This window comes from Kryptolebias marmoratus, linkage group LG17 (assembly GCF_001649575.2).
Source record: "Kryptolebias marmoratus isolate JLee-2015 linkage group LG17, ASM164957v2, whole genome shotgun sequence".
Lineage (NCBI taxonomy): Eukaryota > Metazoa > Chordata > Actinopteri > Cyprinodontiformes > Rivulidae > Kryptolebias > Kryptolebias marmoratus.
The window spans coordinates 11,358,544-11,383,288 of record NC_051446.1 but is presented as its reverse complement, the minus strand read 5'-3'; the positions used below and the strand labels follow the sequence as shown (position 1 = coordinate 11,383,288).

General features: G+C 45.8%; 2 protein-coding genes across 6 annotated transcripts in view; both read right to left on the bottom strand.

The window, feature by feature from the left end:
- csnk1e (casein kinase 1, epsilon) lies at window positions 1-9,539 on the bottom strand. Of its 4 annotated transcripts, none has more exons than XM_017416167.3 (12): window positions 8,883-9,539; window positions 8,471-8,599; window positions 5,953-6,050; window positions 5,770-5,880; window positions 5,170-5,318; window positions 4,349-4,577; window positions 4,077-4,247; window positions 3,820-3,968; window positions 2,523-2,721; window positions 2,291-2,436; window positions 1,954-2,020; window positions 1-25 (listed from the first exon to the last, which is right to left on the bottom strand). In XM_017416167.3, exons 2-11 carry the CDS (start codon window positions 8,506-8,508, stop codon window positions 1,988-1,990), a joined length of 1,323 nt encoding a protein of 440 aa, XP_017271656.1. In that variant the 5' UTR covers window positions 8,509-8,599; window positions 8,883-9,539; the 3' UTR covers window positions 1-25; window positions 1,954-1,987. The 4 variants fall into 4 exon arrangements, with proteins under 4 accessions (XP_017271656.1, XP_017271655.1, XP_024861665.1 ...); XM_017416166.3 differs by having other exon boundaries at window positions 1,965-2,020; window positions 8,883-9,535; XM_025005897.2 differs by lacking the exon at window positions 8,471-8,599 and having other exon boundaries at window positions 1,965-2,020; window positions 8,883-9,535.
- A 231-nt stretch (window positions 9,540-9,770) lies between these two features.
- Window positions 9,771-24,745, bottom strand: part of tnrc6b (trinucleotide repeat containing adaptor 6B) — a 21,999-nt gene continuing 7,024 nt past the window's right edge. The window contains exons 6-23 of one of the 2 annotated variants that reach the window (XM_025005895.2): window positions 21,322-24,246; window positions 20,784-20,948; window positions 20,409-20,605; window positions 20,246-20,320; window positions 19,899-20,123; window positions 19,635-19,733; window positions 19,301-19,426; window positions 18,970-19,173; window positions 18,560-18,667; window positions 18,279-18,474; window positions 16,170-16,337; window positions 15,926-16,072; window positions 14,951-15,094; window positions 14,598-14,690; window positions 13,528-13,734; window positions 13,213-13,280; window positions 12,883-13,022; window positions 9,771-12,111 (exon numbers count right to left, since the gene is read on the bottom strand). In XM_025005895.2, the coding sequence (XP_024861663.1) occupies window positions 11,565-12,111; window positions 12,883-13,022; window positions 13,213-13,280; window positions 13,528-13,734; window positions 14,598-14,690; window positions 14,951-15,094; window positions 15,926-16,072; window positions 16,170-16,337; window positions 18,279-18,474; window positions 18,560-18,667; window positions 18,970-19,173; window positions 19,301-19,426; window positions 19,635-19,733; window positions 19,899-20,123; window positions 20,246-20,320; window positions 20,409-20,605; window positions 20,784-20,948; window positions 21,322-24,246 (5,834 nt within the window). In that variant the 3' untranslated portion in view covers window positions 9,771-11,564. The remainder of the gene's footprint in view (window positions 12,112-12,882; window positions 13,023-13,212; window positions 13,281-13,527; window positions 13,735-14,597; window positions 14,691-14,950; window positions 15,095-15,925; window positions 16,073-16,169; window positions 16,338-18,278; window positions 18,475-18,559; window positions 18,668-18,969; window positions 19,174-19,300; window positions 19,427-19,634; window positions 19,734-19,898; window positions 20,124-20,245; window positions 20,321-20,408; window positions 20,606-20,783; window positions 20,949-21,321; window positions 24,247-24,745) is intronic. The other variant, XM_025005896.2, reaches the window with a different exon arrangement.

Here is a 24,745-nt window from a genome sequence, read left to right as displayed (position 1 = left end):
GGGGGGGGGTGATGCCCGTCAGCTGCTGAATCCCGGGACAAGAGAACGAGGAGAAATGTTAGGTTTTTGAGTTAGTTACAGGGCTGAGAGCTTCAGTCTGACACTCAAAGGTTCGGTCAGTTTATAATAAAACGTTAAAGGGATAGTTCGGCCATTTCGAAGTGCGGTTCTGTGGAATGATTAATATCTAATGAGCTGAGAGGCCTCAGTTCGGAGGAACAGAGTTTACCGTATTTTCCGCACTATAGGGCGCACTGGATTATAAGATGCACTCACAATGAACGGTCCATTTGTGAACTTTTGTCATATATAAAGCACACTGGACTATAAGGCGCACCTCCCAATTTTTGTAACTTTGCGTGGACTGTGCGCGGTGTGCTCCATTCAAAATGGACGATTTCGCTGCTCTAGCAGAGCTGGTTTGCCTGTATCAGCATTTATATGATCTCTCTATGAGAGATCACAGAGACAATCAAACTGTTCAAAACTCACAGAAGGATACCACACCGACATAAGCGTCAAGTATAAACGCCTCCAGCGCTCGCTCAGGTCAGCCCTGCTCAACTATAACTGAGCCTTAATGCTGCGAGCGGCGTGGCTTTGTAGTTTAACCAAAGTTGTACTAAAACGTCACGACTTCTCACATATATAAAGCGCTCCGGATTACAAAGCGCACTGTCGTTTTTTGAGATAATTGAAGGCTTTCAAGTGAGCCTTATAGCCCAGAAAATACAGTAACTCGGACAGGACTGATGAGCTAATGACTGGTCGGAACGCAGCCAAGACCAAAGCAAATTGATGCCGTCTAAAAACACTCCCAATCTTAAAAAGAAAAATTTCAAAGCGAACCATGTGAACGCCATTTCATAGACCGCTGCACCTCCATCAGTTTCGCCTGACATGTTTGTGTGGAAATCTAAGCACTAATAGCGGCAGCGGTGGCGAACTGGAGCCCTTCTGAGGTCACTTCTGGCAGGAATTTCAAAATATTTCTACCAAAAATGTTCACGTAAAGCAAAACTGATGAGGCCGTAAAGGTTTAAATAATAACATTTGCATGAACCATTAGGACATTTTGAAGACTGGAGTTATTTTAAGATGGCACAATCCACTTTGAAAGTGGGTCTGCTTCGACTGTATTGACAAACAATGATAAACGAAATATTTAATATTTTACACCACAGTCGATTTTATATCCCTGTTATTCCAGGGGAAAAAAGGATTTTCCTGCTGGAAGTGCCCCGATCTACAATAAGATTGAGAACATAACCATATTTCCATGTAAAGAACTCTATATTTTGAAATTAACAGGAGGTATAAAGGGCACTGAAATGGTGTTTGTATGAACCGCTATGAAAGTTTGAAGACTGTAGCCACTTTAGGACACCAGCAATTCACTTTGGTCTCGGTTGGATTTGGATTAGCCGTTAACTTGTCAGACCTGTCAAAGTGAACCTCTGTTCCTTCAAGCTGTCATTCAAAGAGCCATCTACTACAGGTAAGATGTTCTTTATTCAGAACTTTTCCACAGAACTCCGTTTGAAAATAGTCAAAGTATCCCTTTAAACCAGAAGAGGTGGTGAGCCTTGCCTCGGGAAGTTTCATAAAAACTAAACCATCCCAACTCTGTAACACAGGAACAAACTGCTATATTTTAAACAGGAATACATATTTATTAAACAGCTAGAGTTCATTTCTACTAGACTGACATGAATTTTTAAAATTAGAAAGAAAAAGAAAAAAAAACTGTTCTTTTATGTTTTTTTAAAGAATTTAATTCTATATACTAGGACTAGATGATAAAAACTGACGACTGGAGCAGCTTTTTACAGTTACCGTAAATTAACAAACGCAAAAAAAACAAACTGTTTTCTCTGTGGTCATTGCAAACAAAATAAATGGGGAGCTTTCAGACTGCTCTGTGTGTGTGGGTGTGTGTGTGTGTGTCCATACCTGCCACTCACCTGCAGACCACTGAAGGGGAAACTCACTTTGCCAGATGTTCAAACGGCACATTGACCTGCGTGTTGAGAGAAAATAAGGGCCTTAAAGTAACTCAGATGCTGAAACTACGACATATTCTTTCATTCTCACACAATGTCAGCTTTCTGTAAGGTTTGTTAAAAAGAATAGAAGGTTATTTATCATTTTATTAACTTAGTCAAAATTCTAGTTTATTTTACAATAAAAAAGTTTTACTTTTCTAATCCACTGTATAATAACGCCCAGGTAATAATTACTAAAAGGTGTGAATATTAAAATAAAATGTCAACGCGTAGATTTTTCCTACCTGTGATGCGTTGATGCGCGATTGGTCGAGACGTGCGTTGAGGTCAGAGGATGAGATGTTGGCGGGCGCGCCACGGTGAAGCCTCATGGCCACCTTCCTCTCTCGCTCGGCCCGCTCCGCCCTGCCCGCCTGGGGCGAGTGGTTTCCTGCACACGTGGCCGGGACGAGACGCCTCAGAGACAAGCCTTTGACTCGGCGCTGGGTGATAATCAGACGGCCTTTTTCCCCTCACCTGACGGCTGAGCGCCGCGCGTGGCCGGGTTGGAAGGCGCGGCCTCCGGCTCGTTCCTGACTCTGTTGGCCGCCGGGGCGTTCGGGCCGTGGGGCAACGCTCGACCGCCGGCTCCTTTTTGGCCGGCGCCTGCTCGCTCCTCGCCTTCTTTCCCGTCCCTTCGCTCTCGCTCCCCGTCCTCTGCCGACCTGCTGGCCCCCTGAAACAGAGGGCACAGAAATGGTCGCTGAGGTCGTAGTTTGCTTGAAACAAGACTGGTTTGTTTTCTAAAAAATAAATAAATAAAACTGTAGTGTGGCTTTCACTTGAAGTTGCATCTGCCTGAAAGTAAAGTGGAGCATAAAGTGCAAAAAAAAAAAAAAAAAACAACTTACAGGACTTACAGGTACAAAGCTGACATGACAGCTGTAAAGACTGATGGTGGACGGCTGATGATTTTGGCAGCCTGAGGACTTGAAAACCTTGTAGCCACTGAGTTGACCATAATCTCATCCATCTATCCATCTTAAGCAGAGCTCTTCAAACCTCCCTTTCCTTTCCCCAGCTCATCTAGAGGAATTTCTAGTCCAGCTGTGAGATATGGTGTCTCCAGCAAGTCCTGAAACACCTACCTTGGAAGGCCAGACCAACTCAACCGGCTCCTTTTAATGTGGAGGAGCAGCGACTCTAAGCTCCTACTGAATAGTTGAACTCCTCCCCTAAGGGTGAGTCCAGCCGCCTGTATCTGCAGTAATTATCTCATGACTATAGGTGAGGGCTGCGACGCAGGTGGACTGGTGAATCGGGGAGCTCTGCCTTTAGCTTCTGGGCTCTTCTCGCCACAGTGACTGCAGACGCCGTCCCAATCTGGCTGTGAACCTCCCGCGCCGTTCGACCCCTACTCATCAGCGAGGATCCGAGACACTCGAACGCCTCCGGTTTCTCCCGTCTAAACCAGTCTTCTAGAGTCGTATATGAGGCCATCTGTGTGACGGCTGAAGCTTGGCCCAATGTGGGTCACGCAGCGGGACAGTGACACCAAGATGAGCAGCGAGACCACAAAAAAAAAATACAAGTCTTGCAATATAACTAGTTAGGACCAATGTTCTATGGAGAACACGAGCCCCGTCTGACCTTTGACCCTGTGCAGATTTAAGACAGAAATCCCTTCATAGTGTTGATGGCTAATTTTGTCCTTATTGACTTGTAAGACATAAAACAACGGGAATGCTAACTAAGTTAAAAAGCTGACCGCGTGTGGAGCGAAGCTATATAACGTTTGCGGCGCCAGCTGCAGTCGCAAGAACACGGCACTCACAAACTTCAGCATGTTCCAGTCGAAGACGTAGTCGTAGGAGAAGCCCTGTCGGTGGAACAGGTTCCTGAAGAGTAGCCTCAGATACGAATAGTCGGGCTTGTCGTCGAATCGCAGGGAGCGGCACAGGTTCATGTAAAGAGAAAACTCAGCTGAGAAAGGAAACGGAAAGGTGAAGGGTAAAATGTGCGTCCAATAAGGGATGGCTGCGTTTGCAAAAACAAAAATTCACAAAAACTTCCATGCAACTTCTCACGCACAAGGGTATCCTTTGCAGAGCACCTCGATGGGGGTGGACATTTTCTTTTCGCTGATACGCTCGTACTTCTGCCTCTTGGTCGCAGCTTTGAGCCCCTGCCACGGCAGAGAACCCAGGTTGAAGTACATAAGAACGTAACCCAGAGACTCCAGGTCGTCTCTTCTCGACTGCTCTGTGGAGAAAAAAACAACAAAAAAAAAAAAAACAGAAAATGAAAAGGGGGTGGGGTGGAGGTAACATTTGAGGGCCCGCGGAGGCCCCGGGCCGCCTCACCGATGCCCAGGTGGGTGTTGATGGAGGCGTAGCGCGCGGTGCCGGTGAGGTTCTTGTTTTCGCGGTAGGGGATGTGCTGGTGCGTTCGGGCGTCGCGGTACTTCTTGGCCAGGCCGAAGTCGATGATGTAGACCAGGTTGCCCTTCTTCCCGAGCCCCATCAGGAAGTTATCGGGCTTCACGTCTCTGTGGATGAAGTTCTTCGAGTGGATGTATTCGATCCTACTGATCTGTGGGGAAGGGGGGTAAGCCAGCAATTAGGATTTTTTTTTATTACAGTTTGATTAGATTGGATCACCAGAGGCGTCTTATTTTTAATGTATTTTAGATGTTCAACAAATGTCAAGAGACGTCATCTCATTTAGAACGATCTGATTGGTTTAAGTCTAAAAACAGATTTATCCTTTTACCAAAAACTATAACAATTTGGACACCCAGGTAAATTTAATCACCAAGTAGATTCTGATTACCATTGTTTACAAATGCTCCCTTTGTCTGTTCAACCATTAAATCATCAATAATTAATCATTAGCTCCATCTCCGACTCTACGGGCCTCAGTTAGCACGTTAGAGGTCAAAGTTCACGACAGGAAAGTATGGCTTGTTTGGAAGGGTTACCAAGGAAAAAGCCTCTTCTCTCTCTCTAAAAGAAGAATGTGGCAGCATGAATTAGGTTTGTCGGGCTGCACTTGAATGAATCCCGAATCCGTCGGGCAGATGAGACCACTGTACCCATAATGCACAGCAGCACGTTTGGAGCAAACCAAGCGCCTCGCACGCAAGATGATGACAAATATGGTGACGCGAAGAGTTTGGTTTTACCATCTGATCAGCCAGCAGCAGGACGGTTTTCAGGCTGAACTTGCGGGAGCAGAAGTTGAACAAGTCCTCCAAACTGGGGCCCAGCAGCTCCATCACCATGACGTTGTAGTCTCCCTCCGCCCCGCACCACTTAATAAGCGGGATGCCCACTGCGGGGGAGGGAGGAAACGGGGGAATCAGGAGACGGATCAGGGGTCGGCCATCGACACTGTTCACCATACTCTACATACAGCAGACGTAACGGCGTTTACACTGTCAACACCACGAATCAACATTAGCCGACACAATAACGTTACAGACACAGAGTTAAAGTTTGGCGTCGAAGCACATGAATCATTTTTAACAACTTTACCAAACTGAGCAAGATTCAGCGTAACGTTAGTGTCAACGCTTGACCCAAACATGTCTTATCTCAGTTTAGAACTCTGGCACGTGAGGCCACGGCAATCTTCGCTCCTTTTGTTTTATTTGCTCCACGTTGCGGAATGAGCTCTAATTCGTGTTAGCCTGTGTGTTTATTTTTCCCCAGGTGTGCGGGGCCTGCGCGGGCTTGCGCGGCTCAAATCTGACACTGTGACGGCGTCGCTCTGCGTGTCTTACGTCCGCCCTGCATCATTTTGTAGAACTTGCTCTCGATGTGGAGCTGTGGGTGTTTGGTCTTGACACATTCCAGTTTGATGGCTACTTCCTCTCCTGTAGCGATGTTGGAACCTGACGGGAGGCACAGATGAGAGCATTTAAAGTAAACCAAAACAAACAAACAAAAAGGCTTTTCGTTCTCACCAAGGTAAATATCTCCGAAGGATCCGCTCCCTATCTTCCTCCCGAGGCGGTATTTGTTCCCCACGCGCAACTCCATTTCTCCTGTGCGTTTCAACTTGCTGGAGAGTTACACACACACACACACACACACACACTCATCAATCAGTGGTGATCAATACAGGAAAAGGACACTGTGGTGCAAAGATGCAGACTAACAAAAAAAAAAAAAAAAAAAAAAAAACTACGAGCCCTGCAGGCTGCTGTGTCATGAAAGAAACTAAAACCAGACGCCAGGAAGAGAGGAGTTGGGAGGCAGAGGCAGACTGGAGGAATGAGCCTTTCTGACAGCTGAAGAGACCTGCTGAAGCAGCCGAAACTGGGTTAAAGCTAAAACAAGCACAACATTAGCTGATAGCCTAAAAGTGACAAACAAAGCCAAAACAAAGAAAATGCTATACAAAAGTAACAAAATGCTAGCTATAAAAAGGTAAAAGCACTAGCTAAAAAGGTAAAATTGGCCAAATGCTAGCTAAAAAGGGAAAGTAGCAAAATTCTAGTTAAAAAGGGAAAAGGAGAAAAATACTAGCTAAATAAGTAAAAGTGGCAAAACATGAGCTAAAAGAAGCAAATTTCTATGTAAAAGAAGCCAATCGGTAGCTAAAAGCTAAGACCAGCAAAATGCTAGTTAAAAGAGTTATGCAGTAAGATACGAGCTAAAAGTAACTAAATGCAAGCTAAAAGGTACAAGTAGCATAAGAAGATAAAATTCAAGATGTCAAAGAGAAGAAGGCTCATGAAGGAATTAATGAAATCACAATATGTGTGTAAAAGTCACAAAACCCAAACGCTGCAGCCAAAATGTCCCGGACGAGCCGAGCGCCCCGTCATTTTAACGGCTGTAACAGCAGGAGGAGCGAGGCGGCAAAGAAGAAGAGAGAATAAGCGTCCACACGATTAACCAAAGCAAAACTCTGAATCAGCAGATCTGTGACTGAACCAGCAGCAGCAGCACCACACTCCTGTCTCCACACACACGCAGAGGAAGCAACAATCACATCTGGACGCATTTGGAAGTAGCAGAGGGTGTCATTGCATAACATGAGTGTGTGTGTGTGTGTGTGTGTGTGAGGGGGGTGGGGTGGAGCAGCACCTCACACACTCTTCCCAAAGCACTTCAAAGTAATCTGTGTCAAAGTCATTTGCATAAACTCCCAATTTCTGACTGAAGGCTCTGAGTCACATTCTCCCAGCTTTACAAATCTGCACAGCCGTGAAATGAGGACTTCAAATTAGCTCCGTAACACGTTGCCCGTTTATGGGCGACCCACACACACTGTCTCTTAGCGAAATATCTCACGAACCACTGGACGGATTTTACTGAAACTCTCAGAAGGTAGACACTGGATGTTCGTCTACAGCTGATTGACCTTTGGAGTCGCCTTCATTCAAGATGGTTGCCACAGCTAAGCAACTTTAACAAACAGTAAGACGGCTACAATTCAGTCAGTTGTACAGATATTGACCTGAGATGTGGCGTGGTAGTAGCTGAGACTGATTCCCAACACATACTCTGAGCAACAGCTGTTCGAGCAAGATTTGTTCTCAAAACTTTGCCATTAACGATTGCAGTCAGCTCTGTCTGTCTGTTAGCAAAATATCTTTTGAACCAGAGGGCAGATTTTAATGAAGCTATTAGAAAGTAACCAACCAACGGGTGAACATCTACAACTCATTAACCTTTGGGGTCAGCTGGATAAAAGATGGCCACCACAGCTAATCAACACCAAAAAAATGGCTACAACTCAGTCAATTGTACAGATATTGAGCTACAATTTAGTGTGGTTGTAGCTGAGAGTTGCCCTCAACACATACTCTAAAGGCTACAGGTTGCGCTACTTTTTTTTGCCTAAAACTCTGCCACTACCTGTTGGCATCAACACAGTTTGTCTGTTAGCAAAATATCTCATGAACCACTGGATGGATTTGAACAAAACTCTCAGGAAGTCGTCACTGGATATACGTCTACAGCTCATTGCCTTTTGGAGTCAACTCGATAAAAGATGGCCGCCACAGCCAATCAGCCTAGCTACACAAACAATGGCTACAACTCAGCCAACTTTAGAGATGTTGAGCTGAAACTTGGTGTGGTGGTAGCTGAGAGTCGTCCTCGTCACATGCCTTAAGCTCGAACAGATCTCTAGAAGACTGTGCGTAAAATCAGTCACAAGGTTTGACCCAAAAAAGACCACAGAGATCATCGGATGGCCTGAAAGGCGGCGGGCGATATGCATTCCTATAAGGAACGCTGGGCCTTTAATTTGGTCGTGTTTCCACTGCTTGTGTTTTCAGCAAACTGCAGCAAAAAGGAAACACGGGTACGATGCTTTTATTGGTATTATTATTATTATTGTTACTATTATAATTGGCCCAGATATTCCAGGAGCTGCAGCCGGACATCATAAAGCCGCGCCCTCCACAACTCCTGTTTGTCGGACCAACATGATCACACACACACACACACACACCTCCCTCTCCTCACCGGCCCTGTGATGCCTCCGTCCCCTCACTCAGGATCATGGACAGCGGCGTGTCTCCGCGGTTCGGGACGGCTCATCACCTCGGAGATCCGTGACCCGCCTCCGCCTCCTCCTCCTCGCCTTCCTCCTAACTACAAATAAATAATAAAAAAAATAATAAATCCCCTTCACAACCGCAGCGCACCCGACGACGACTCTTAGCGTATTTTGTTTTGTTTTAATTCCTTGCGCTCGTGTTTCCTCCCGCCCTCACACCCAGTCCTCCCCGGTCCACACCGCCGACAGGAACAATGATGTCATCCGCAGACCTGCCGAGATGCCCGGATTGTCTTAAAGGGTCACACCGCTGCTCGCTGGAGGCATGAATGAAACCACCGCCCCCCCCCCCTCCTTTTTAAAGCTCGCATAACCCACACTTTTCTTTTTTCTTTTCTGTCGCCGAACATGTCACTCCTGCGGGCTCCGTGTCACCAACATTCGTCGGCTGTCCCTAGAAACACCAACAGTGATCTTTATGCTGTAAAAACGGAAAAAAAATGTCCACATTTTGATGCATAAACTGTGTAAGGGGGCGTGGCGAAAACCGAGATGAAAAGAAAGGTCCCAGCTGCTGCCGTTGGCTCATTAGGGTCACCATGGCAACCACACACCTGTGTCTGTCATCACTGCTAATTAGACAGGAGGACAGGACTGCAGAGTAGGAACTGAAGAGCTAGCATGAATGACTTCGCTAAAATTTGCTAAAAGAAGCTTAAAGCTTTAGTTGTAGCGAAAATAAGCAAGACACTAGCTAAAAGCAAAAAACAACAACAAAACACTATATGTACACTATTCCAGCTGCTTGGTTCTCTGCCCTTGTCTGTGAATGCCCATTTCTCATCACAACATCCTGGTTACTCAACAACCATGGTAATCCAGGAGACGTTCATCATTTTTATGCCTCTTGTTCCGTATGGAACCAAGGTAGGCACTGGGATCTGAGCCCTCAAACCCCTGATCTTCCCATCCTAAAGTCGTGTGACTTAACCGCCAACTCCCAGATCTTCATTTATTTATATATAAATATATATACTTATGTCCTACATGCAGGTGAATGGAGAAAAATAAGCTACTGTTCAAATCAGGTTGACTCAGCTGCAAGTCCAAATATTCAGTCTTTTTATTCATTTTTGAAAAAAAAAAAAAACGCAAAATATTCTCCCACAAAACTGAACCTAGCAGTCGAGGTGTCCACAGGTGTTATTAAAACACGCCTTGAATGAAGTCGTAGAGCAAACAAGAGGCACAGAGGAATCAAAAGACCAGACTTCAACTCAACCTTTATTATCTTGTTCTTTTCTGCTTTAAATTATCTCCTTTTTTTTCTTTTCTTTTTTTTTGTAACATCTGATATAAATGAAAACTTCCTGAACAGGAGTGATAATAAAGACCGACTTAATTTAAATCAATGAATAATAACAAAAAAGAAAGAAAGAAAGGAAAAAAAAACAGTAAAACATAACAGGTAATGTCTTTAACGTGTCTGTAAAACACTGTTCCAGCTCAGCTTGGTGTGGGGAGGACGCAGCACCTTTCCGCGGGTGCCTTTGGTTGTCTGCTTCGTCTTAAAAACAAAACATTACGCTCTTATTGCATTAGACGGAAACAAAAAAAAAATAAATCACAACTTAAGAGACATACGCAATAGTGCCGATGTTTTTGAACTTGAACTTTTTTTTTCTTCTTTTTTTAGCCATCACATTATCCGAACGTGCCGTGGCATCGAGCCGCTGTTCATTTACTTCCCCCTGACCAGAACCGGCAAAGTGTTCAAAAGCAAGCACACGAACACGCACACGAGTATGAAAGAAAAACGCACTCACGAATCTCTCCTGGACAAGAGAACTAAATAAAAAAAAAAACATTCAACGTAGTAGCGGTAACGCGCGCACGCTCTTGATATAACGGTCGTCTTGGCGGCAGCGGCGTCCTCTGTTTGGGGTCTGTTGCTCTTGTCATGCACACACAGGCAGGCAGGCAGGCAGGAGGGCGAGTCATAGCTACATCATGACCATATATAACCAACGGGACTCCTCCGGAAACAATAACTGAGGTCAGTGTTTAAAGGACTAAAAAAATAAAATAATAATAAGGGGGAGGGAGACAATCCACTTAGTTTCACATATTGTTTAAAGAATGTCTAACCGACGCACCGACGGGGAGATAAGAGTCAAATATAAGAGCAGTGAAGAGCTGATGAGAGGGAGTGACGCTGCTGACGTGGCAGGGCGCCGCTGCTGCAACGTTTAAATGTCCTGGAAGGTCCTCGCTTGTCCACGCTCGGTTTAAACAAAACAAAAAAAAGAAAAAAAGAAGAGGGGTTTGAAAGGGGTGAGTCAAAAAACTAACCCAGAGGCATATAGTGCAAGATTGGCTAATGGCGTTTTGTTTTGTTGTTTTTTTTTAATACCCTGGGTCCCATTGTGATGGCGAGTTTCCAACAAGACGTCAGCACCGACCAGCCGTGTTTCTCTGCAGCTTCTTCGTCCTTTACTCAGTAGTGTAAACACCGTCCCAAATCTCCTACGAATTTCCCTCCTCAGCCTTTCCCTGCAGATCTGTTTCAATCTCAAGCTTCCCAAAACAAAAACAACAACAACAAAAAAAAACCGTAACGTACAAATATGCCGGCCAGTCGTATGAGGGCTCAGTCTGCAAGTCCGAATTATGAGAATAAACCACTGAATTAGCGATCAGGAAAGGGAAAAAAAAAAAAAAAAAAAAAAGAATGTGGCACGCTAAAAACAGCAACAGCTAACCGTGCGGACGTGTGCGACTCTGGCTGAGCCTGTCTACAGTACATGCCTGAGTGATTGGGTCTCTGGATGCTGATGGGATCTGAAGTAAAAAGAGCTAAAGTCCTAAAAGGTTGACCGGTTTCACCTTCCCCCTCCACCCAGTTCAAGTTTTGCTGTTGTCTTCATTTAAAGTGGAGCAGTTTCATGTGGCGTTTGGTACGAGTGTTCATGTAGTTAAGTGTCTCCATGTTGGACGCAGCTTCGGTTCACCTGTATTTGTAAAAGAAATGCGGAGCGTGCCGTTTGTGACACGGCGCCTTCAGATGGAGTCGGCCCCCCCGCCCAGCAGGTCCCCCGGCAGCAGGGAGGCGGGGCTGCCCATCTGGTGGCGGTCCTCCAGCGCCGGAGAACCCCAGAGGCTGGTGCTGGGGTAGCCGGCCCCGCTCATCCCCCCCCAGAGGCCCTGCCGTCCGGCCTCCGCCGCGCCCCCAGCTCCGGTCCCGTTGCTGCTCCACTGGCTGAAGATCCCGAGCCCGGGCCCCTGGGGGGCGGCATGGTCTGATGGGCCGTCTGTGCCGTCCAGACTTTGCCACCCCGAGCTGGAAGACATGGCTCCTCCAACCGTGGACGCACCCTCCCCGCCACCTCCTCCTCCTCCTCCCCCAGCGCCACTGCTTCCAGCTCCGCTCCTCTCGCAGCTCCCCCCGTTACTGCTCGACCCGACGCCGGAGGGTGCTGTGGGTTCTAAGCCTGCAGAGCCAGCTGAGGTTCCTTCGCTCCCTGCTCCTCCTAAATGTGCAATGTAGCGTCCCACGTCCTCCTCACTCACAAACTCTGCCAGGATGGTGGTGTTACCCAGAACACACCTGAAACAAAACAAAAACAAACAAATCCGTCACGCCAAGAACTGTCTACAAGCGTTTAAAGGTCGACTGAACACATGCAAATCCCAAATTCTGACAGTATTGGCAAACGTTAAAAGGATGTTTCAACAATTTTGTGCAAAAATGATTAAAAGCTTCTGACTTAACGGCCAGTCTGAACACAGCCACGTCTTAAAAGACCATTCTGCTACTTCTGAATTCTGTGGCTATTTGCACATAGCAGCAGCAGCCAGCTGTAGCACTTTCTGCAAGAATATAAGCTGACCAGCTGTTCGCTCATCAGTCCTGACAAAAAAAAAAAAAAAAAAAAAATTTCTCTCAACTGAAGTCTATCAAAAGCTATCTGCATCTATATTAACCCTGTGTACAGAAGCACACTTCAAAATGAGCTAAATATATTTTATTTTAACATATTGTGACAAATAATACCACAGCTTGGTTGTGTCCAAAAGCAGGAACCCACTTGGCATCACTTTTGAAGTTAAAATATGTTCATGTAAAGCAATTTAGTACAGAACTAATTCTATAATAACCTAGTTGGGTTATAAATGGATCAAACAAATAAAAGGTGTAATATTTAATCCTACAAATGTTAAACAAACAATAACTTCTGATATTAAGCTTTACATCTGCTGGCCTTAGGAAAAAGCTCAAAAAGCCACTTCCTGTCTTTAAGCAGTCTGCTTGTCTGTGACGTGTTGGACGCCGAGTGACACGGTAAGGTTTGTGTTCCAGCAGCCGTCCGGTCCTTACATGTGAAGGGCGCTCTGAGCCTTGGCGGCCTCCTGTTTAGAGTTATAGCGAATCAGAGCGGTGCCCTGGGTAAGGCCGAGGTGAAAGGTCAGCAAGGGCCCGTGCTGCAGGCAGATGGTCCTCAGAGTCGAGCCATCGATCTGCGGGGCAAATACAAAACCAACAGCTTATTTAGAGACGCAGCAGAGGGCCGAGATGAGAAACTCAGACCATTTATCTCCCCTGGTTTTGTCAGGTTTTTTTTTTTATTTTATTTCTAAAAGATCTGGATATTATTATTTTTAAGTATCATCAACATTAAAACAAATTGTAAAAAGGGTCCCAGTGTACCTGTGGTGTGAGGTTACTAAGCACCAACCAACAGCTTTCCCGAGAGCTACCGTCACTCCAGGTTGAGCCTGTCAGAGAGAAGAAAATTAGTTTCCACTTTCAGCCTCTAGAAGAAACTGTTGTCAGCTGCTGTAACCAAGGCTCGTTTGCTCCCGTAAATTAAAACGAAAACAGCTGTTAAAAAATCAAAAGTTCACTACTGTATTTAATAGCAGTTTGCTTCGACTTCTGTGGTTGCTTGAATTTGCCGAACGGTTCGATAAATCGAATGAAACATCTCGGAAGAAACCGCAACGAAGCGAACCCGAGCATTACCTGTGTTGCTGGAGCCGCCTCCCCAGCCCCGGCCAGCCAGTCGAGGCGCTCCCCCCGACCAAAGAGAAGGTGACGTTGGCTGCTTTTGACTGGCGAGGCCGGGCGGAGGCCGGGACAACTGGGCCTGGCTGCTGAAACGACTGGCTTTCCAAGACTTGTGTCCGATGGGCTCTGGGGGCCAGCTGGTCTTGTAGTCTGTGTACTTTGCTGTAGAGAGGAAAAAAAAAAAGGGATGAAAAGAAGATGGATGTTATAGTAAACATTAACAGTAGATGTAGCTGCTGCTTGAAACTCTAACATACGTCAACTTTCTTCTCTGAAACCCAAAAACACTATGAGACTTACTTCTGTAATAATATAAGCTCATCAACTGGGTGGGAATAAGAAGAGTTTGTGCATTTTAATATATTTTTGTGTTTTTTTAAGATGTGGGAGGAGTAGTGAATCAAAAACTGTGATGGAAACAGAACATTAAATGCCAAATAGTAATAAGGGTGCTTTGTGCTCATTCTTTAGCTTCCTTAATTAATAAAAGTAGACCATCAAATGCAAATTGTTTCGCTGAGTCCTGCTGTTTAATACCAATACAAACGCAAAATATTTCATTACCTTATTTTCCGCACTAGAAGACACACTGTCAATGAATGGTCCATTTTCGAACTTTTGTCATATACAAGGCGCATTCAACGAAACAAAACAGCCCCGTCTTTTCGGAGTATACTGCACTGACGTAAGCGTCAAGTATAAACGCCTCCACCGCTCGCTCAGGTCCACGTACAGAGTCCTGCTCGTCTATAACTGAGCCTTAATGCTGCGAGCAGTGCGGCTTTGTAGTTTACCAAAGTCGTACTAAAACATCACGACTTCTTACATATATAAGGCACTCCGGATTATAAGGCGCACTGTCATTTTTCGAGAAAATTGAAGGCTTTTAAGTGCGCCTTATAGTCCGGAAAATACGGTACCTATCTTTAGAAAATCAATCAAAATGATGTCCAGAACACACACACACACACACGACGAGTGAGAAACAGGAGCTTAAATCAAACAACAGGTCGACAGTCAGTCACCTGAGTTGTGTGCATTGTTGAGGGGGCTTTCTGAGGCACTGTAGGGCCAGGCACAGGGTGAAGGCAGCAAGGTGTTCAGGGAAGGGGTGGAATCTGCAAACAAGAGAACAGAAACCCAGCTCCATTTTACTGACACAAACTTCTTTTTTTTTTGACACTGACACAATAAATGCATCTTTCCAAAAAGACTACACACCGTGATTACATGCAAAAGTAAAATCTAAACCTAAAAAAGCTGAAATATTTTGTGTTGAACAAAATCATAAAAAAAAAAAAAAAAAACAAAAGACTATTTACGTTACCAACCACTACATATTGCTGTACTAATACAATACAATCACGTAGCTGCGTACCAGTATTATCTTGTAACAACTGGTGCTCTGTGTCGTTGAGACTGGGGGACACTGCATTTCCCATCATGCTCCCTGGGGTCATGTAGGGGTCAGACTCGGGATCAACTCGATCGATTCCCTTCCATGGAACACCAGGCTGGAACTCTGCGGCAGAAACGACACAGTGACTTCGTTTAATCTTTCACAAATACTCTAGTAAGGGAATCTGAGAACAAAATATTTGATTTAATCCCAATTTAAACCTGCTTGGATTGTCTAGCATGCAACTGGCCATTTAACAACTATAAAGTCATCTTCATCTAAATTACTTGGAATTTAGCTTTTCCCCACACACTTCTAATGCATCATAGCTCACTCTGCCTCCCTACCGACCTCCCCCTCCCATCCAGAAAAAACATCCATCAGGAGAAAGTAACTGCAGTTTCAGAAGACAAAACATACGGCGAACTCAGAGATGGTAAATAATCAGACGAATGACTTGTTTCAGAAGAAAAACAGTGATCGCTCCGTTGCTTATTGAGGGATTTAGGAAAGAGAGTGTCCCTGATTTAGGGAATTTTTAAAAGCTTGCTCATCACCATCAAAACTACTCAGACTTTTAGGCACGACATGCTACCACTGTACTACTGACGCCATCAAACGGAGAGCTGTTCTGGTTCCAGCACCTCAGGCTTGTAGTCTGTGTCAAAGTTTATTTCTAACAGCCGACATTTATCCTTTAACATTGATCATTTGATCAAACTCCTGGTCACAATTTGTGCTGTATTTGTTTTAATCTTAAGTAGCTTATAATAACTGTTCTCCAATTAAAAAAAGGCATTTAATTAACAGGCTGCTGTTAATCAGGTGCGTTCTCATATCGTGCTGATTAATGTCACTTAGTTGCTTTGGTATGTTGGGATAAAGTCCCCAAATAGTTTTAGGTTGCACCACCCAGATCTAGTTGAAGTCGACCTTTTAGGAACCGTCACTAACCAGGTGGCCAGCTTGGTGTGTTGGTTGGTTTGGCAACCATTTTGTTGCCAGGGGTCCGATGCCAGTTGTCACTTGACCCGTCTCCAACCATCATGTCGTACTGGGAGTAGGGAGAGCTCCCGGGCATCTTTATGGGGGTTACCAGACCTGGGAGATTAACACCAAATGGTTGATGAGTCGCCTTTACGTCAAAACTCTCCCTGACACAGCTGTCATTTAAAACTAAAACTGACTAACTTCTCACCATTTTTGTGGTAGACATTTTCAGGAGAGGAAGTATCCAGAGAGCAGTTTCCCTCCATCATCCACTTGAACCGGGACTGCTGAGCTCCCAGGTCCTTTATGGCGCCAGGCCCCCCGACGATAGAGCCGCCGAGGTCCAGACCTGTGACGTTCACGCCAGAACCAAATCCTGCTCGGCGAAAACAAACAAAACAGAGATTATTCTAACACTAATTACACACAACAACAATTCTTTTAATTTTGTAAACAGTTCACAGTTTGACCTTAAAACAAAAATGCTCCAAACAAACGTAGAAACTAAAGCTCCGCTGTTAAGATGCATTGTGGGTCATCGATTTTAAAGCACCAAAGTGAAAACACTGCATTTATAAAAGGTTGTTATTCAAATCCAAAGACTTGCAATACAGTCGTGTACTTCGAGGAAATGTTTCTGCAAATATGAGACTACAGACCATCAGAGAAACACTACAATCAGTGTGGTTATGGCTGACAGGTTTTTATTCATCTTTGTTGTTAAACGAGTGGTGCAGAGAGCTTTCTCTGACGTATAAAACTGAATATAAACAAAGAAGCTGTTCCAGCTTCATGTGACGGATGTGCTCAAAAAACTAGAGATGAACCAATCAGGTTTGTTTTAGGTCAGTTCCGATTTCTGATTTTTATAAAGCTCTGACTTGCCAAAATCATTTTCAGCCGATTCAGATTTTTCTGTAAGAACTGTAATTAATAGAATACAGCACTTGTTGTGTGTTCGTAATAAAATCTTTAAACTAAAAAATTAGAAAAGCACAGAGACACTTCTTATTGTCACATCAACCCTACAAATAATATTCTCCAATTTTTTGGAAAGACGAATTAAAACAAATAAAACCTAAAAAAATGATTACAGAACACCTTCTTTATAGCCCCTTAACATTCTTTTTAGTATTATCGTTTTGTTTTCAGAACCATATGTAAAGAATCATGTTTTTGTTTCCTTTGAGACCTCAGTTTAAAATAAAATGCAGCAGAGTCAAATTTAAAAAACAAATACTGCTAGATTGTTATATCATTTATTCATTTGTAACCATATGCATGACAAATAACAGCCTGATCATTTTAGCAGATAATGCATTTCGTTTTAATCCATCTTTCTGGACCTCACACAGAAATCTGAGCTTTGTTGTCTCACCTGTTCAGGAGGCAGCTGGAACTAATACAGCTGAGCCCTAAAATGTGCTGCAGGAAGTCCTCTAAATAATCTGTGTTGTCTTTTTGTGTCCTCCTGTCGCTCTTCTGCTTCCTCTGACTTACCAATGTAACAAGCAGATCTATACCCAGTAAAAATATCTACATAGAGGCTGTATTATTGATAGTGTGAATTAGCACTTAGCTATGGTGTGCTGACCGATTGAGGGATTGATGATGTTTTCATATCACAGAAAAAAAGAAAGGATTTTGAGTCAACAGTGAAAATTAAAATCAGTCATTTTGGGTCACCAGCTCATCGATTTAGATCTGGGTCTAAAACACCATCTGACACTTAAAGGAATATGTAGCGTTATCTTCCTCCTGATTTAATTGGTCAGTAAAGCAATGCTGTGATTAAAACTGTATTTTTTTTATTCTTAGCTTATCTCAACTGTTCCCAGATATATAACAATTTAATTAGTTTTAAATAAGTATTTTAAACAGCATGTTTGTCTGACATTCACATGCAAACAAAATTAAAGGCCTAGCATTCCTTAAAAGAAAGCCCCGCCTTTCAAGAGTTTAACTCAAGATGGTCGCCACAGTCACATATTGCAAATTGCCGTAATCTGCAGCATGTGTTGAGGATGACTCTCAGCTACTACCACACCAAATTTTAGCTCAATATCTGTAAGCCATTTTTGTGTTTGCCAAAAGTCCCTAAGCTGCGGCCATCTTAAATAGGACTGACTCTAAAAGTTAATCAGTTATAGATATTCATCCATTATTACTAAGAGTTTCATTCAAATTCGTCTGCTGGTTCATAAGACATTTTGTCCCACAAACGAACACACACCCATCATCACTGCTTCTCCCTTCAGCAGCGAGCGATAATCAGCGGGTCGTTGTTCTATAAAGCAGTCTAGAAACTGTCACTTACCAGAGTACGATCCCAGAGTTTTCTGCTGCATGTCGGCCACTGATCCAGCCAGGCCTGGGTGGGGCAGAGTTTCAGCCCCGGGCAGTTTGGGACCCACGCCGCCCTGGTGGGAGGGGGAGAGTTTGGAGGTGCCACCTAAACTTCCGACCTGCTGAAGCTGCCTCTGCTGCTGGAGCACTGCCATGATCCTGGCCAGCTGAGGAGACGCAACAAAATGTCACGAGGCGGTGCGGCGGGAAGCGAAGGGCTATCGACAGCATCACGTGCGTGTCTGTGTGTACCTGTTGAGGGTCAGCCTGCTGCCGAACGTTAGGCGGGAACTTCCTCTGGTTTTGCAGCATTTGCTGTTGCTGCGGAGGCTGCTGTTGCTGCAGTAGGAGCTGACAAGCCTAAAAAAAATAAATACAAAGGAAGGAGAGAGACAGTGTTATATATTAAAACTCATTTTGCTTTTTTCCAAACCAGTAATGAGCTTTCCACTTAACACATGAAAATTATTAGGCAGTTTAAATCAGATGGAGATAAATCCCTATTTTGTCTGAACATCCGTTTGATAAGTACAAAGTTCTGTTTGAAAACATTTCCAAACAGCTAAATAAAAGTTTATGTCTTCCATTCATGTTTATGGACTCCGCAGACTTGTAAAGAGGTCTTGCAGCGGTTTTCAGAGATGTACGGTGCTGCTTCTCACCAGCTGAAACTGGATCTGAGGTGGGTAGAAGTTGAGCATGGCGATTTGCTGGGGGGACAGCTGCAGAGGAAACACACCGCCACCGACTCCTGCCATCCCTCCCACGGCACTGACGCCCCCCACTCCACTGGCGCCCCCCACGCCACTGATGCCCCCCACGCTACCGCTGGAAGGTGGCATCTGCTTCAGCACAGAGCCTTGTACCTGGAGACACAAAGACAGAAACGCAACATGTTACGACAAACCGGTGCAGCTTCTTAGCTTTCTAGCCCTGTGTGGATCTACCATCTTGTCCCTGACGTTCTCTGACAGCTCTTTGGTGTGCCTGTACCTGAGGTGGCAGGAACTGATGAGGCACTTGTGCTCGCATCCCTGGGGACTGATTCATCGGCGGGACACTTGGTTGATGTCTCGAGTGGCTCATTCCTCCTGTGTTGCCAAATATACTGTGACCACCCTGCATTCAAAGACAAAAAAAAACCAAAAACAAAACAAAAGCATTAACAGGGCACATTACTTTAGATATACATACATAAAAACGTGACTAAACAGAACGTGACATCAGTGATGAAGAAGGTTATGGAGCATATATGAATGTCTTGGAAAAAGAGAAATATCTGGAGGAAAAAACAGCAGGACAGGAACAAGAGGAGTGGGTATCTTACTTGTCTAAAGGGGACAGAGTGGTTGAAGAGGGTATGGGGCTTGTAGACAGTGGGTGGTGAGTACAGAGAGCAAGAATCTGCCTCCCCAAGGCAGCCGTCCTGACAGCCATTGGAAGACCAAATTGAATAGTGGTGAAAAATGAAAGGGATGATGGAGAAAAAAGGGGGAGAGGAAAGAGTAGAATCACAAGAGAATATAAGTAGTGATAAAACACAACATGTAGACAAAGACAAAAGATGAAGAAGAGCAAAATGAGGCATTACCCTGTCATAGTAAGACCCGGCATCCCCTGGTCCCGCCTCTTTGGACACAGGAGGGCGATAAATCACTCCCCCTCCACTTCCTCCTCCTCCTCCTCCTCCTCTTCCTACTTTCCTCATGTCACCGTTGTAATCATTCATTCCCATCCTTCTTTTCTCCGCCTCCATCTTCTTGTCCTGAAGAGAAGCTGGGCCCAGGTCGATGTTTGGGCCACTGGGCTCATCATTCTGTGCAGCAGAAAAGGCCACAATCATCACTTAATAAAAAGGTCTATTCTGACCTGTGTGGAAACTCCAGCAATCTGTGAAATACAATAAATAAATAAATTAAATAAAACACCCAGTCATACCAGTATTCCCATGTTAGAGAACTGTCTGTTGATGGGGCTCAGCCATGAATCTCCTCCACCTGCCTTCAGAGAGCCCTGAGAAAGGATGCAGGACTCATTTCTCAAAGTCTTTCTTTGTGATTTTGCACTTCACTACAAGTATTTTTATCTTCTGGTCACACACCTTGTTGCTGGGCTTCTTTAAAGTTTGGTTTTGGCCCCAGCCTCCGTTGCTTCCCTGTCCCCAAGACGAGCTGCTTCCCTGGGAGCCGGCGCTGTTCCACATCCCTCCTCCGTCCTCTTCATCCTCCCAGCTCGAGTGACGCGAGGCTGCCACTGAGTTTTCCTTTTCCCCCCAGCCATCTTGCATAGACTTTGACCCTGCAGGGCAAAAGGTGTCACATATATAACCATTACTCTCACTAAAACAAAACATTTAATCATTTTGTTCAAATCATTAAAAATATGTAAATTCAGTTTTATAGTCATGTCTTTCAAACTAGTTTTTAGCCCATTTTTTGAAACCATTTTTGCCTTAGTTTTCAATTGATTTTCTAACCAGATCTGGCTGAGTTTGGTGGAGGATTTCCCCAGCATGTTGTCTTCCCTCCAACATCATTGTTGTCTCCCCAGCCAGCGGGGGCATCACTTGGTTTACCCCAGGCGGCTGTGCCATTGTCTACTGTCGGACTTGATGAAGAAGTGCTCCCCCAGCCTGATGGATCTGCACGCAAACATGGACAAAGTGAGCCCTTGGCACAAAGTGGTCTTACAAACACTGATTCAAAGTTAAAGCATCTGGTCCACAACCATAGAGGCAATCAAATCATCCAAAAAATATGTTCAACTCAGTCATCCAGGACATGGATTTACCCTGTCCTGGGTGACACCAGCGTACAACCAAATCAAACTAACTTTCAGCACACATTTTCCTCCTACATTTCTGTTTTCTGATACTCCTACAATTTAGAGTTTGTGGCATGCATTAGCATCTTTAAGACATTTTATATATCAATTTTATGATGAAAAACTGAATTAAAATCTCTCTCAAAACTTAAAAACCCAACTATAATAGAATTCACAAACTAACGTATTACCAATAACAGAAGGTTTTGCAGATCCTTGAGCAGTGTTGAAGTCTCTGCTACCCCCGAGTCCTGCAGGCTGCCTGCTAGGTTGCTGCTGCACAGGAGGTCTTTGTTGTTGTTGTTGCTGCTGCTGCTGCTGCTGGGGCTGGGGCTGGGGCTGGGACTGACCCTGCCCATGTGGCTGCTGGCCAGCAGATCCACTGTTTTTATCCCACAGGTTGACTGGTTTGTAATTGTAATGAGTTGGGTCTCCCCATGCTGATGTTCCATCATCTATTTCACTCTTCCGGCTTATGGACTGTGGTGAGGGTTCATCCCAGCCGCTTGGTTCAGATCCACTGCCACCTCCTCCAGAAACACTGGGTATAGGTCCCGAGGTCCAGCCTGAGCTTTGGTTCTGTGTCTGGGCTTGAGAGACGAGCTTCCTCCCAGCGCCCCCTTGCATAGCCCCTTGGTCCAACGCTTGCTGCAGCTGTGGATGCTGATTGCGGGGCTGTGATTGTTGCTGTTGCAGTTGTGCCTGCGGGCCTGAGACGGAACCCGACTGGCTGTTTGGCATCTGGTGCATTTTGCTTCCTCCACTCCAACTATGATGAGGTTTAGACCCCGCGCCTCCAACTCCATCGACGACTCCTCCACCGGCTCCTCCCCCAGTACCCCCTGGTCCCCAGGTCCTCCGAGGCGCACTGTCATCCCAGCTCCCCCAAACACCTACACCTGAAGCCCCACCTGAATGTCCACCATTCCTTCTCTCATCATCCCAAGTGCCCCCCTTGTTGCTCGATTTGGACTCTTGATGTAACCAGTTCTTACTCGTGCCAACCTTCATTTCTGCTCCCCACCCGCTTCCTTCGCCCTTCCCTCCCATTTCCTTCCAGCCCCCGGTCCCTTTCTCTGGCTGGCTTTCTCCCCAGCCTCCATTAACAGAGTCATTTTGCTTCCCAATATCACCCCATCCTCCTCCCTTGTCTCCTCTATTATTGCCTTTCCATTCCTCATTCCCCCAGTCCTTGGCATCAGGGTCATCCCTGCCAGCAACCCAGCCTGTAGCGTTTGCCTGCTGGCTAGGCCCAGACACTACCCCCGTCCCCATCCCAGGAGCAGTCGTGGTCACTGGCCCAGATTGTGAGACGCCGAGATTCTTCATGTTGGTGCACGTAGGTGGTGGCCCTCTCCCAGACAAAGAGGCCCCACTGCTGCTGCTGTTGCTGCTGTTCTCCCAGCCCTCTCCAGAAGACCCAGCAGAAGGAAGCAGGGAGGGACTGACCCCTGGACCCACAGAATCAGTGCTTAGGGTCCTAGGGCCACTGAAATACTGAGAAGGACCACTAAGAGAAGGTGTATGTTTCGATGGCGCTGACGAAAGGCCACTTTTGTTGTGTCCTGCATAAACATCAGTATCCCAGGTGGTGTTTTGTCGGATTTGTGTTTGGCCCCAGCCTGAGTTGGACAGGACTCGAGGGTCGAGATCAGGCCGATTCAGCAGGTTCTGTAAGGCAGCTTCAGTTGTTGGTGCCTGTCGGCGAAGACGATTATTGTTATTATTATTGGACCGACTGTCACTCCTGGAATTTCCACCGCTAGATGAAGACCCTCCTCGTGCTCCTTGTCCTCCTAATCCATCGCCCCACTCTCCTGTTTCACCTTCTCCTTTCTGATTGTCCCAGGCTCTAGTTGTGGTGGTGGCTGTTGAAGAGGAGGAGGAAGTGGCAGGGGGATTGCCTGCTGTGCTTCCTCCACTGCTGCTGCTATTACTACTGCAGATCCCCATTTCGTCAGCTCCTGAATTTGCCCCACCGATGCCAGCAGAGCTCCCACCCCAATCACTCCCAGAAACTCCTTTATCGCCTCCAACTCCTGATAACCCCCACCCTCCCTGAGATGCCGCGGACGTCTGAGCACCATTGCCCCCCTTCTCAGCATTGCCCCAAGCATTAACTCCACTAGTGGAACTTTGATATCCCCAACCTGAAGTCTCTTTATCCCCCTCCGGAGCTCCTAATCCCCCGCTTCCTCCGCCTTCCCATCCATCAATACTTGAGGCACCCGTGTTGGAGTAAGCAGCAGGGAAGGAAGGCTGGCCTCTCCATGAGGTGCCATGGCTGGGGTCTCCTGCACTTATCCCGCTTCTCCCCACACCATGGTCCATTCCTCCCCCAATCACTTCCCCCCCTGCAATTTTTGGTCCCGCTGATTCACTGTCCCATTTCCTTCCTCCCATGTCTCTGGATTGCATTTGGTGAAGTTGGTGCTGATGGGCATTTGACTGATTCACAGATATAGATGGGTGATTCCCCAGCACCCCGGCTGCCCCGCCTCCCAGCCCCAAGGAAGCAGAGTTGATGGCAGACCCTCCGGAGCCCTGGTGATGAAAGGAAGTCAGACCGTCTTCCCCTGCAGCATCGGGGTCATCCTGCTGCACCAGGGCAGGCCATGCTGAAGGGTTGGCATTTGGATTGAAGTTGGCACCTGGAATCCCACTGCTACTATCAATAGGGCCACTGGCATCATGGCTCCCTGGCACAGTGGAGGCTTTGGAAAGTGAGGAGGGCTGTTGTAGCAGAGATCCAGCAGCAGCTACTGCAGTACCTCCTCCAAGATGACCCTGGGAGGCAGTCGTTCCCCACGCCACACTGTTGGATGACTGCATACATTCATTGGGCAAAGAGAAAGATGAAGTGGGTGAAGACTGGTTGCCAGAGGCACTGACGCTATTCACAGGCATTGCGTTGTTGCCGCTGTTCCCTCCATCACTGCCAGGTATACTCGGCCACTCCTCTAGGTCATTGCCGTCGACAATGACCTTCTCCCTGCCTTGAGAGGTGGCCTGGCTGCCTGAGCTTGGCCCCCACATGGAATTTGCATAATTAGAATTGGTTGTAGAAGCAGCAACTGATGAGGTGAGAGCCAATGAAGGTGCAGCCATGCCAGAATCTAGATTGAAGGAGAAAAAAATCCACAAAAAACACAAGAGGTCAACGGAATGGGATCGTAAACGAACCAGACAAAGCAGTATGACAGGAATTTACATTGAAGAAATTTGCTGAAGAAGCAGAAACTGAGTTGTTAAAGCTAAGTAGCAAAACTCTCCCTTGAAGTTAGATACAGCAAACCACAAGCTAAAAGCAGCTTAATGTTAGCTACAAATACCAAAATGCTAGCTAACATTTAACTCTTCAGAGTCGACGGACGCGCCGGTGCGTCCAAGTCACATGACCGGTTTAAAACGCTCTAGCAGGAAAGATCCACCCTCTCAGACACTTCGTTTTAATCTGTCTCGAAAGTCCAGACTTAAGTCCAGAGTTATGAGAAATTATTCCCGACAGATATATTTTTAAAAAAAATCATTGTCATATTTTCAGCGCGTTAGAGCGAGAAGCGCCAAAACCGGGAGAAAACTCCCCCATCCTCCGTCCGATCTCACCCCCAACTG